The sequence below is a fragment of the Mauremys reevesii genome, unplaced genomic scaffold, assembly GCF_016161935.1.
Source record: "Mauremys reevesii isolate NIE-2019 unplaced genomic scaffold, ASM1616193v1 Contig12, whole genome shotgun sequence".
Taxonomy (NCBI): domain Eukaryota; kingdom Metazoa; phylum Chordata; order Testudines; family Geoemydidae; genus Mauremys; species Mauremys reevesii.
Genome location: NW_024100738.1, coordinates 500,917 through 513,386, shown reverse-complemented (window position 1 = coordinate 513,386; position 12,470 = coordinate 500,917). Strand labels below are relative to the sequence as shown.

Sequence of the window (12,470 nt, the reverse complement as noted above, 5' to 3'; positions counted from 1 at the left end):
CCCTCCCCCCTTCGTGCTGATCCAGGGCTGGGAGCCCCCAGTGAGATCTAAGGACACAGATCTGTACAAAATGCTCCCTGCTGCTGCTGCTTCTTCCCACACCCCAACCCTGACTGATTCATGCTGTGTCCCTGCCACCCCTACCTCCGCCTGTCCCCTGCCCAGCTGTTAGTGCTACCCCCTGCCCAGCCCCCACCTCTGCCCCTCAGGGCCCCTCCTGCAGTCCCAGGGGTCTTCCCCCTCCTCCCCCATTCCTGAGGCTGCAGAGAGGGAGGGGAGGTGCTTCCAGGGGCCATAGAGATGAGGAGACAGAGGCTGGGTAGATGGGAGTCCTCCACAATCATACAGACTGGGGTGTGCGAGGCAAGAGAGGCTAAATTCTGGTCCCTGCCTCTGCTGCAGGTCTCAGGGACACAGGCAGAGCTGGGATCCTGGCCCCACAAAGAACCAGGGTCGGATTCTCTTCCCAGGGACGGAGCCCGGCGGGAAAGTGAAGATCGGGGCCTCGTCACCAGCATCGATAAATGTCACCTGCCCCCGGTCACAGTCCAGACAAACTCGGATCCTGCTGGGGACCCGGCTCAGGGGCAGGGGGGTCACACAGTAGGTGAGAGCCTGGAAATGACCCAGCCAGTGCCGCTCCACAGCCCAGATCCCCCCCTCAGAGCTAAGGCTGATCCTTCCCTTCCTCCACACAGACTCTCTGGCCACCCCCACAGCCCAGTCTCTCCGACCCCCCACCTCCACCTCCCAGCAATGTCTCCCTGAGGTGAATCCCTCACAGCCCAGCACACACAGCGCAGTGTCAAATCTCTCAGGGGTGTAGGGCAGTTGCTGTCGTGTGTCTCCCCCTCTCACACTTTTCTGATCCTCAGACAGGACAAGGTTGGGATGAGCCGTGTCTGGATCCAGAGTCACATTCACTGGAGAGAGAATCAGAGCGTTAGGGGCAGAGTTCAGCCCTGGGGGAGTCTGGGGCCATTTCTCACACTCCCCAGCAGCCCCATTCAGGCTGGGACAGTCCCGGATCCCAGGGAACTGCCTCTGTCCTGGACACCTGAGGGTACGTCTAGACTACCCGCCGTATAGGCGGGTAGCGATCGATTGAGACACAATATATCGATCCCCAAACGTGCTCCTGTTGACTCCGGAATTCCACCAGCACGAACGGCGGTAGCGCAGTCGACAGGGGGAGCCACGGACGTCGATCCCACGCCGTGAGGACGAGAGGTAAAACGATCTAAGATGCTTCGACTTCAGCTACACTATTCATGTAGCTGAAGTTGCGTATCTCAGATCGACCCCACTCCCCCACCCAGTGGAGACCAGCCCTGAGACTGAGCAGAGATGTCACTGCAGCTCCTCAGTCTTTGTAACGGGTCCCACTTCATTAGTTTCTCATTTATCACAGAGGCTTCAGCTCCCACCTCCCGCTCCTGGTGTTGCCCCATTCCCAGCAGCACAGACACAGCCAGGAAGGTGTCAGAAGTTTCTATTGAGGGAGCAGAAGTGGCAGGTACCAGCTTTATGCCCCAGAGGGAAGCTCCCTCCCCTAATGCAGCCTCCAGTCCCAGGCCAGGGAACAAAGAGGAAGGTGCAGCAATGGGGAACAGCCACTTAAGTCCAGAGAGTAGGAGGTGGCACTGGGTGGGGTAGCACCATCTCCAGCCTAGAGCGAAAGGAGTTGCTGCCAGTCTCACAGGAAGAGCATCTCCCCAAACCAGGAAGCAGGGAGCAGCTCCAATGGGCAGCCCAGCCCTGCCCAGAGGAAAGGCAGGATGGGAAGAAGAGCGATGGGGGACCCCCTGCACCGGGGTGAAGCAGAGGGATGTGGCAGGGAGCTCTGTTCACGTGTGACTCAGTTAAGAGTGTTTCTGTTCATCAGAATGGGCATGAACTCAGCACTAAGGGTGGTGTCAGGACTCTTTTTGTGTCCCCGCCCCCTCCGTGGCCCTGACTGAGGCCCTGCCCCCTGGCCAGGCTGGGAGACTTGCCCGCTATGGAGAGCCCCTGACACTCCACCTGCCCTGGACATGGGTCCATGGGCCTTTGGCAGCAGTCCCCAGCCCATGTCCCCACTCCCCGGGGTGCACCACCCTGGGCAGGTGGAGGATCCAGGGATTCCCAGTGCAGTCCCTGGATGGCAGCCTGGTTCTGGCTTCTGGCCTGGCCAGGGTCTCAGGGAAAGAGGAGCAGGGGTGGGGCCATTGAGAGAAGCCAGCACCAGGAAGAGATTGGTGCTGTGGGCAGGGGCTGCACTACACACAGAGGAGCTGCTCAGCTGCCCTGCCCTAAGCATAGATACTGCCGGCCATGCTCCACCCCTGCCAAGGCTTGAAGTGTGGGGGGGCAACGTGGCCCTTTTCCCCCAAACTATGCCCATGCTGAAAAGTGTCCTGGTCATCCCACCTTTAAAAGTGTGTGTGTGTTGTGGGGGGAGACATGGGCCCCTGGATCTCCTTACCGTTTAATGTGTTATTTTTAGGGCTGTGTGTGTCATGGTCGCTGTCAGTTTGGTTGGTAACTTTAGCTACAATCTCATGAAGACGTTTTCTCTGGAATTTTCTCATAATTTAAAGGCAATCTTCACCTGCAAACTCACCCTGTCTGTGTGCTCCAAATAATTCTCCCCTTTTTCTCTCCAGTTCAGACGGCAGAGTGTCTTGGGGGAGAAAGGAGAAGGAGGTGAGATTTCAGACTTTCATATTCATAAGAACATCCCCACTCGGAAACTGTTTCATAATTATGACAGAGAAACAGACACAGAGACACACTCAGGTATTTAATATAAAAAGTTCTGAAATCTATTTTCCCCTCTCAATCAGGCATCTCTCAGCAATGGAGCCAGCATCCCTGGAGCCTCACAAGTAACCCAGGACACACAATCTGTAAGAGATTTACTTTTCCCTCCTCATCCCCTCCCACCTTTCAGACTCCAGTTGGTTTGTCTCATTCACTTACTGCCTTTTGTCGTAACCTAGACCCAGAGCCTGCAAAGACTTTGGCATAAAAGTAACTTTACCCACTTGGGTCCCTTTGACACTGATGGGATGTGGAGAGTTTCCTAAATCCTGGCCCTAACTTTGAGCTGTTGGGTCTGTTTACTCAGCACCGCTACAGAGAGCAGCATGACGGGACCTCGTCCTCCATAGGCAGAAATAGAAATAATAGTAAAATTATTTTATCAAGGTGGAAATTGAGGTGGGGGAGGATTGGCTCAAAGGGTCCGATTCCCCCCTGTACCGGGAAAAGGAGAGAGGGGAGGGGCCATTTGTGACTCTGCTGTTCAGTGGCTGCAGGGGCCGGTGCAGACCTTGGCACAGGCTGAGGAAGTTCTGAAGCCAGCCAGAGCTACATCCCTGTGACAATGGCCCCCGTGTCTCTTGCCCAGCGTGCAGAGTGTCAGAGGCCCAGCTTCACACTGCCCACCTCCCTCTATCCCTCGTCCAGCCCCCTCCCTCTTCCACCCCCCCTCAGCACCCCCACCCCATTCCCAGCCCTCTCAGGAACACGCCTTGGGCCTGCAGGTGCTGGGGAGGAGGCACCAGAGGCCCCTGGGCTGGAGGGATCCCTGACCGTGGGGGAGGGGCTTTCTCCTTCCCTCCAGCCCATTTGGCAGAAACTAGCTGCAAAGGGGACCAGAGCTCAGTGATGTGCTGGATCCGCCTTTGAGAAATGTGCCCCATGGCTGGTGATGGGACAGTAGATGGGGAGGGCTCTGAGCTATAGAGAGTTCTTTGCCACGTGTCTGGCTGTTGGGTCTGGCCAAAATGCTCGGTATCCAACTGACCATCATATCTGGGGTGGGGAAGGAATTTCCCCCCAAGTCAGATTGACAGAGAGCCTGGGGATTTTTTTCCTTCCTTCCTCTGCAGCCTGGGGCACGGGTCAGTTGCAGATTTAAACTAGAGTCAGTGGTGGATTCTCTGTAACTTGTGTATCTATTGGGTTTCCGGGGGGGGATGCTAACGGATCCCCCCCCCAGCCTAAGGGGAGGTTCCACAGGGCCTCAGAAACCCACTAATTGCAGGGGAGAACTAATAAAAGAACAGGGACAGGGCAGTTATCCTGTTTCTGGGATAAAAGGAGGTAAAAGGTGAAAAGCAGCTGAGGTCGGCTGACTGGGGAGGCAGCCACAGTTGGGGCCACACCCAATTAGGCCCCAACTGGCCCTGATCAAAGGGCTGGGAGCTAGGCAGGCAGGAGTCTCACTGCAGGGCTGCCTGGGAGCAGAGCACAAGGTACCTTACACAGAGCAGGGCTGGGGTGGGGCAGGCACAGCTGGGGAGCTCTTTCCTGGCAAGTCCCCAGGCTGAGGCCTTGATAAGGGCCAGGGATGGTACTAGGGCTAGAAAGGCAGTAGGTCCAACCCCTTTGCTAATGATGAGTGGACATTGTGGACTGCAGGCTGCCCCAGAGAAAGGGGGCTAGATGACTGGCAGTAACCACTGACGCAAGGTGGGTATAGAGGGTTGGGATGCCCCTGGGAGGGGAGACCCAGAGTGTGGGGGTACTGCTGTGGGCAGAACCCCAAGGTAAGGGGCACTGGGGTCCAGGAGGGACATGGAGGGGCTTGAGGCAGGAGAGACACTGGCCAGCAGGGGGCACTCTGGAGCGGGAAAGCTAATTCCCTGACTGACCAGCAGGAGACGCTGCACTGCTGAGTGCTCAACCAGTTACACTTGAAGTTTTAAAATCATGATTCAAGGACATCAGTAACTTGGCCAGAGGTTAGGGGTCAATTGCAGGAGTGGGTGGGTGAGATTCTGTGGCCTGCAGTGTGCAGTTGGTCAGACTGGATAATCATGATGGTCCCTTCTGGCCTTCAAGTCTTTGAGTCATTTCTTAATTTAACAGCATCATCTAAGTGTGAACCAATTGGTCAGCACCATTCTCTTCTCAGAGGCTCATCCCAATTTCCATTCCTAGATCCCTTCTAAGTACCTTTGAACTTCCCCAGAATCTCCATTAGCACAATCGTTTTCTGGGAGAAACCACTGACTCGCTCTTCCAGTTCAGGCGAAATCTCCTCTGGCTGCTGGAACTTCCCCTTCTCACACCTGGAGGGAAACAATTTCACGTGATTATATTTTACTGTGTGACTCATTATAAGTTCTGGCTAGTGAGTCGCTGCTCTAATGGGCCTGCAGTTAGAATTCCTCGACTTCTCCCAGCCTCAGAGCAGATGCAACACAGCCCAGGGCCAAGCAACCTTCCCTTCAAAGGTCATTAATATTCTTCAACTCTGGCCTGGAGAGACCAGCTCTGTGGACAAAAGGGGAATTGAGTCTCCATGGCCAATTCACTCCTTGGCCTCCATGCTCTGAGGGACAGGAGGTTCCCAGTTGAAGTGCTGTAGAAATCTGCCCTCTAGGAACTAGACTGAGACACCAGCTACCCCTTCCCCAGCTCATTTCTCACAGGTTTCCAAACAGCCCTCAGATGGGGAAAGGCTCTTGAAAACTACTGCCCTGGGCTGAATAGTGACCAGTGCCCTGCAGTGACAGGCCCATAGTCCATCTCCACAATCCTGAGGCAGCCAGTCCCCCAGGGATGTGACATCTCTACAAAATACTTGAGGTCAGTCCTTCCCACTGACTGGAGAATTCCAGAGTCTTCTGTACAAGAGTGAGCACCCCAGGATGGAGCTGATCAGAGAGATTTGTATCTAACATGTGATCTCCCCACACATTTTGCTGTAGAGCCCTGGGGAGATGCGGTGCTACCCTCATCATCAAGCTCTTTCCTAGCATTGTGGAGTGCGAGGGAGCCACATACCTGCTCAAGGTGGTTCTGACATCCTAGAGGAGAGAGAGACAAAAGAATTTCAGTCCTCTCTGACACACACACACACACACACACACACGGGATTCCAGGCTAGGGGTTTAGGAAGTATGGGGGAAGAGACCCTGCCCTGGCCCCAGGGCCATTGATTCCCTGAGCTTATGGGGCTTTTCCATCTTTCATATCTCTGTGACTCTGCTAAGAATAATACTCACTCAGATGTCAGCAATGCACATGCTGAGTTACACTGAGATCTCTGACTGCTGGACTCCAGTGCTTATGATTCAGCAGCCCGCTCCTCCCTCTGTGGGGGTCTGGCATGTTTCTAATGATGAGTGCTGGTTTCCAATTGTTCCGGGGGGTGCTCAACCCCAGGCACCACCTCCACTCCAAACCTTTCCCCAATGCCACACCCCAGCCCAACTCTTCCCACTCCCACTCAACCTCCACCCTGTCTCTTTCTCGCCTCCTCTTATGAGCTGCCATAAATATTAAGGAAAGAGTCACATAAAATACCTCCTTGCAGCTGTACTGAATCGCTTTACCTCTAAGGGGTTAAGAAGCTCAGATAACCTGGTTGGCTCCTGACCAGAAGGACCGATAAGGAAAGAAGATACTTTCAAATCTGGTGGGTTGGGGGAGGTTTTGTTTGGGCTCTGTTTGTTTGTTTCCTCTCCTGATCGAGAGATAGACCAAGCAGCTACAACATCTCCTGAAAATCTACCTGAAATGATCCATCTAAGATTACAAAAATTCTAACTAAGGCAAGGAAATGCGTTAGCTTATTTTTTTGTTTTAGCCTGTGAATTTTCCCTATGCTAAGAGGTAGTTTTATTCCTGTTTTTGTAACTGTGAAGCTGAGTCCAGAGGGGAGTCCTCTGTGTTTTAAGTCTTTTTATTACCCTGTAAAGTTACCTTCTATCAATGATTTTGCAGGTGTGATTCTTGTATTTTTTCTTTATAATAAAGTTCTTCTTTTAAGGACCTGATTGATTTTAGTGTCCTAAAGATAAGGATCTGGTCTGTACTTACATTAAAGGCAATTGGTTGGTATATTATTCTCAAGTCTCCTCAGGAAAGGGGGTGAAGGCGCTTGGGGGGATATTTTGGCGGAATAGGGATTTCAAGTGATCCATCTCTGAATTTTTGTTTAAAATCAGTTGGTGGTGGTGGCAGCAATACCGTCCAAGGACAAGGAAAGGAATTTGTGCCTTGGGGAAGTTTTTAACCTAAACTGATGGAATATAAGATTAGGGGTCTTTCATGTGGGTCCCCACATCTGTCCCCCAGAGTTCAAAGTGGGGAGGGAATCCTAACATGAGCACACGCCCTCCCCGCTCCTCCCCCTCCCTTCCTCCCAGGATCTCCTGCACACAGTGGAACAGCTGATTGCAGCAGGCAGATGGTGCTGGAAGAAGGGGGAGGAGTTGAGCGGCAGGGCTGAGGGTGAGTAGCACTGAGGGGAAGAGCTGGCTGTCCTGGAGCACCCACCTATGTTTCTCATTCAGTCTCACCTGGAGGAATTCACTTGCTGGCTTCTGACACTTTCCCTCCAGCTCACTGATCAGCTCACTGAGATGGGAAATCTGCTCGGAGAGTTTACTGACATTTTCATTCTGGATCCTCACAATCTCCTCGTCCAGCTTCTCCAGCTGGGCCAGCAGGAGTCGCTCTTGTTCCTCCAGGAACTGCTGCAGTTGCTGAAATTCAGACACAATCTTCTGCCTCTCGGTTTGTGTTTGTTTCTGTATGAAATAGGGCAATGGCTGGTCAGGGACATGGATGGAGCCCAGGGTCCTTTCATGGAGAGCTGAGTGTGCAGTAGGGTGATTTTCTGTGAAAATCCTCAGATTTCTGACATTTGACTCTATCCTGTGGGTACTAGGCAGGGGATTCTCTCACACCTTCCCCTTTGGCCCCGGTATCCCCCTGAAAGGGTAGTTTCTCTGTCAGTCATGGTCAGCATCTTCTGTTATTTATGGTCTGTGGAAATTCAGACCCAGAGCAGCAGGATGCAGGACTCAGCACTACACTGACAGAGACATCAGGGGAGTTAAAAGAAAGAAACGTTTTAAAAATGCACAAAATGTCCAGACCCAGTGGACAGCACTTCACAGGGACATTCAGTTCACCTGGGGGGATTTCTGGGTAAGCCACAAAGGCTACTCATCAATTGAAAGGTAAGCTTAGGGCTTGTCTACACATGAATCAAACCCAACAATCCATGGTCATGGAGAAATACACACATAAGCCCATGTTCACCAAGGCCACACAGGAGTTTGCCTCCAAACAGACCTCCCACTACCAATCTCTGCTGGTTCATAACAACAGGCACCTACCAGATACTCCCGGCTATTCCCCTCTCCAGTCGCTTTCAATCCCAGCAGCTTTTCTCTCTCTTCCCTCAGAGTCTTCAAATGGGCCTGGATTCTTTCCTGAAAAAACAGAAATGATTTGGGCGGTTTCATCTGGATAGTTGAGAGGTGCTTGGAAGTGGGTGTTTTTCCACCCAAAGCCCAAGATGACTGTGGTTCTAATCGCTTTGTGACATCAGGGCCACCAAGGAGATCAAACCTCATTAATAGAGATTGAGAGCGTGTCACATTCAGACTCATTACCAATTCCAGTTCAGTGTTTTTAGTAATTAGGGATTTCAATTATAACCAAGCTTTACTGGTATTTGTGAACTGATTAGTGGTACAGAGCATAACAGGGCACTGGAGTTACATGGGGGTGAATCAATAAACCTGTTTTGTAGAAGGTTTAAAGAACCAAGTGATACAAATCCTTGAAGCCACCCGGGTTTCACCCTTGAAGCCCTGGGGATTGCACTGGTTGGGCAGAGCTGGTTTAAGCACCAGGGCAAACCCCATGAGACGTCGGGAGGCCATTCGTCTGGTCTGAAGCTGTGCAATCCCAGTTTTGTGGAGCACTGTCCCTGTCCGGTAGGGACTCGCCACTGAACGTGGCTTTGTCTGGTGCAAAAGGGAGAGGAGGAGACGGAGGATGCAGGAGGACACCCATGAGGATGGGAGTGGCACCTTCATGCAGAATGATGCAGGCAGGTGGCACACTTAAAAAAGCGGTGGTGGGGCCCACACAGGGTGAGTGATACTAGTGAGGACGGGCCCATGCAGGCAGGTGTGGGCATGTCTGATATTCTGGGGATGCCTCAGTGACCACCCTAATTAGACATGATGCAGATTTGTATAAAGAATGGCTTTGGGTTTGCCCTACGACTGTCCTAAAGCCCTTCCGTGGCGATGTCCCCTGGGCAGATGCCCCACTGTCCCATTTCCTGGTAAAGATCCCGGAAGCAGTGCATTCTGGGAGATTTCAAAACGCTGCCTGGTGGGACTCATGCAGGGGTTTCAAACTCAAATGACCACGAGGGCCACATGAGGACTAGTGCATTGCCTGAGGGCCGCATTACTGACACCTCCTCCCACCGCCCTTGGCCCTGCCCTCACTCCACCCCTTCCCTGCCCCCATTCCAACCCCTTCCCCGAAATCCCCACCCCAACTCCGCCCCCTCCCTGCCCCCAGGGGGTGCAGGAGGGGTGTGGGGTGATGCAGGGGCTCAGGGCAGGGAGTTGGGGTGTGGGGTGCAGGAGGGATAAAGGGTGCAGCAGGGGGTCAGGGCAGGGAGTTAGGGTGCAGGAGGGGTGTGGCAGGGGGCTCAGGACAATGGGTTGGTGTGCAAGGTGCAGCAGGGGGTTCAGGGCAGGAGGTTGGGTGCAGAGTGCAGCAGGCAGCTCAGGGAAGGGGGTTGGGGTGCAGGAGGGGTGCAGCAAGGGGCTCAGGGCAGGGGGCCAGAGTGCAGGGTACAGCAGGGGGTTGGGGTGCAGGAGGGGTCAGCAAGGGCTCTGTCCCAGCGTGCACTGAGGAAAGGGAAGGCTCTTCCTGCTCTGCCCCTGCGCCACTCCGGGAAGCCGCTGGAACGTGCGGGAGCAGGGGCACGGGGCGTGTGTGTTGCTGTTGTTTCAGGCACTGTCCCCAACATCTCCCATTGGCTGGGAATGGGGAACCGCAGCCAATGGGATCTGCTGGGGGTGGTGCCTGAAGCAACAGCAACACACACACCCCTGCGCCTCTGCTCCCCCAGGTTCCGTCCGCTTCCCGGAGCGGCGCCGGGGCAGGGCCGGCCGACAGGAAGGGAACCTGCCCTGCCCCTGGTGCGCGTGGGGCCGGAGCCGCTCTAGATAAACGCTAGGGGGAGGCCGCGAGGAGCTCACGGGTCACAGAAAATAACCTCGCAGACGCGTGTTTGAGACCCTGGACTAATGGAACCACTTTGTCTGGTCCTTGCCCACGTGCACAACAGAACAGGTCAGACTGGCACCGGTCAGCTCCAGCCTGGAGTTAGTTTTGCTACAACCCAGTGAAATCCCAGTGGTACTTGGCATGGACCTGAGCTGTCTGGAGCCCTTTTGTGTGCGGAATGAAGGTGCTCGGGGTCCCACACACTCTTGAGCCCAGTGATCTCCGCTAGTGCAGGCCGGCAGCATCTGAGTTAAATCCCTCGTGGAGCAGCACAGGAGTTCAGAATCCCAGTGAGAAACCTCCTCTCCCTGCTGGGCCTGAACCTTTATCAGGGTGTCTCTCCCTCCTAACGGAGACACTTCATCACTGGATGGGGCTGATGCTAAGATGGCAGCATGGCAAAGTGGTTTGGGCCTTGGCCAGGGTCTAAGGACATCTGGGTTCTATGCTAAGCTCTGTCACTGACATGCTGGGTGATTGTGTGCAACTCACTGCCCCAGTTTGTGCCTCAGTTTCCCTTCCCACCTTTTGTCTAGCTAGACCATGGTCACCTACCAGTCAATTGCAATTGACTAGTAGATCCTGGAGATTCTCCCAGTCGATCACAATCTCCGGCAGCGCAGGCAGGCTCTCTGCCTGCCCCAGCCGTGCGGCACTCCCAGAAGGGGCCAGCATGTCCCCACAGCCTGGGGTGAGGGCACGTGGCTCTCGCCTGCAAGGACCATCCCCGCAGCTCCCATTGGCCGGAAACGGGGAACTGTGGGCAATGGGAGCTGCGGGGGTGGTTCCTGCAGAGAGGGGCAGCGTGTGTAGCCACATGCTCCCCTCCAGGGGCCACAGGGGCACATTGGCCCCTTCCAGGAGTGGCGCAGGGCTGAGACAGGCAGGGAGCCTGCGTTAGCCCCACTGCACTACTGACCGGGAGCCACCTGAGGTAAATCAGTGTCTCCCAGCTGGAGCCAGCTTCCCTCACCCCCTCCTGCACCCCAAACCTCTACTCCAGCCCTGACCCTCCTCCCAGAACCAGCACCCCATATCCTTTTCTGCACCCCAACACTGCCCCAGCCTGGAGCCCCCTCCTGCACCCCAATCCCTTGCCCGAGGCTCAGCCCAGAGCCCCCTCCCAGACTGCAAACCCCTCGGCCACAGCCCAGAGCCGGCACCCCCACCTGAATCCCAACCTCCTGCCACAGACCGGTGAACGTGAGTGAGGGTGGGGGAGAGCAATGGAGAGAGGGGGGGTATGGAGTGAGCGGTGCTTCGGCAGGGGGGGAGGTGCAGATCCTGCTTTCAAGATTTGATATTTTGCCTCTGTTGCTATAACAAAATTAATGGTCAGGCAGTGTGGCATCTCCTCACACAATGAAGTCTTTACAGAGCTGAATGATGAGTCACACCCGTGACAGGGAACTCTCAGTGAAATTAGCCTGTCATTAAACCCCCAAAGTTAACCCATTAAATTTCACAGCAGTTCCCTACCTTGTACTCCTGGGCAGCCTCCTGTATGGGGACCACCGTGTGAGCGCGGTGAGCCCGGGACTCTCTGCAGATCACGCAGATGGGGGTTTGATCCTCTTCACAGAACAGTTTCAGAGCCTCCTGGTGCTCCCCGCACACCCCGTCCCTTCCTGCTCCTTTTGCTGCCTGTAAGCTCAACTGCTTGACGAGTTCTAGGATATTTGCCAGCTGCCTGTTGGGCCTGAGGTTTCTCTGTTGCACAGTTTCTCTGCACTGAGGGCAGGAGGCGGCTGTATCGGATCCCTCCCAGCACTGGCTGATGCAGGCTCGACAGAAATTGTGCCCACACTCCAGACTGACAGGTTCTGTGAAATACTCCAGACAGACGGGACATGTCGCTTCCTCCTGGAGCCTTTCCACGGGGTTCTCTGCAGCCATGGCTTCCTCTGGGCAGTTTGTAACAGGCTTTGTTTCAAATTCCTGAATTCGCACTATGCCCCGCCTGCAGCAGCAAGGGGGTGGTTCCTTGCCTGAAAATGGCTCAGGCTGTTTGCAGAGCTGGAAGGACCCAGCCAATTTCACCCCTGGAGGCTTTAGTGTAAAAATGTACAATCACACAGGTGATAGGTAACTTGCAGTGAAATCAGCCTGTAATTAAAACCCCAAAGGGCTCTCGGCCTGCAATCAGCCCCTGAGCTGGTGGGGAGGGTCACTGGGACATCCCCCTGTGAGGCTGAACCTGGAGGAGCAGGAGCTGGGTGTCTAAGGAGTGATAGTCAGGCTGGGCAGAATTTTGTTTAGAATATATTATTTTGACAGATAATCTTTATGTTAAGCAATTTTTATATTTATCTATTTAAACTTTCACAGGTGCACAACAATTTGGGTTTTAAGCATTTCATTCCAATTAAAATGTTCACGGTTGTGGGAAATTATGGGGGGATCAGACAATATTTTGGTCAGAC

At 54.2% G+C, this 12,470-nt stretch overlaps 1 protein-coding gene across 1 annotated transcript; it reads right to left on the bottom strand.

Moving 5' to 3' along the window:
- Positions 1 to 242: 242 nt before the first annotated feature.
- LOC120392859 (zinc finger protein RFP-like) lies at positions 243 to 12,146 on the bottom strand. The gene is made up of 7 exons (XM_039517539.1): positions 11,527 to 12,146; positions 8,124 to 8,219; positions 7,299 to 7,529; positions 5,779 to 5,801; positions 4,945 to 5,060; positions 2,603 to 2,662; positions 243 to 923 (listed from the first exon to the last, which is right to left on the bottom strand). Exons 1-7 carry the CDS (start codon positions 11,941 to 11,943, stop codon positions 406 to 408), a joined length of 1,461 nt encoding a protein of 486 aa, XP_039373473.1. The 5' UTR covers positions 11,944 to 12,146; the 3' UTR covers positions 243 to 405.
- Positions 12,147 to 12,470: the final 324 nt, after the last annotated feature.

Bases quoted from the DNA above. Each gene is read 5' to 3' on its own strand.
- LOC120392859 (XM_039517539.1), bottom strand. From the start codon at position 11,943: ATGGCTGCAGAGAACCCCGTGGAAAGGCTCCAGGAGGAAGCGACATGT. The intron at 8,220-11,526 runs GTAGGGAACTGC...CTGTTTTTTCAG, and splicing joins AGGCTGCCCAGGAGTACAAG to GAAAGAATCCAGGCCCATTT. The intron at 2,663-4,944 runs GTACTTAGAAGG...TTCTCCCCCAAG, and splicing joins GATTCTGGGGAAGTTCAAAG to ACACTCTGCCGTCTGAACTG.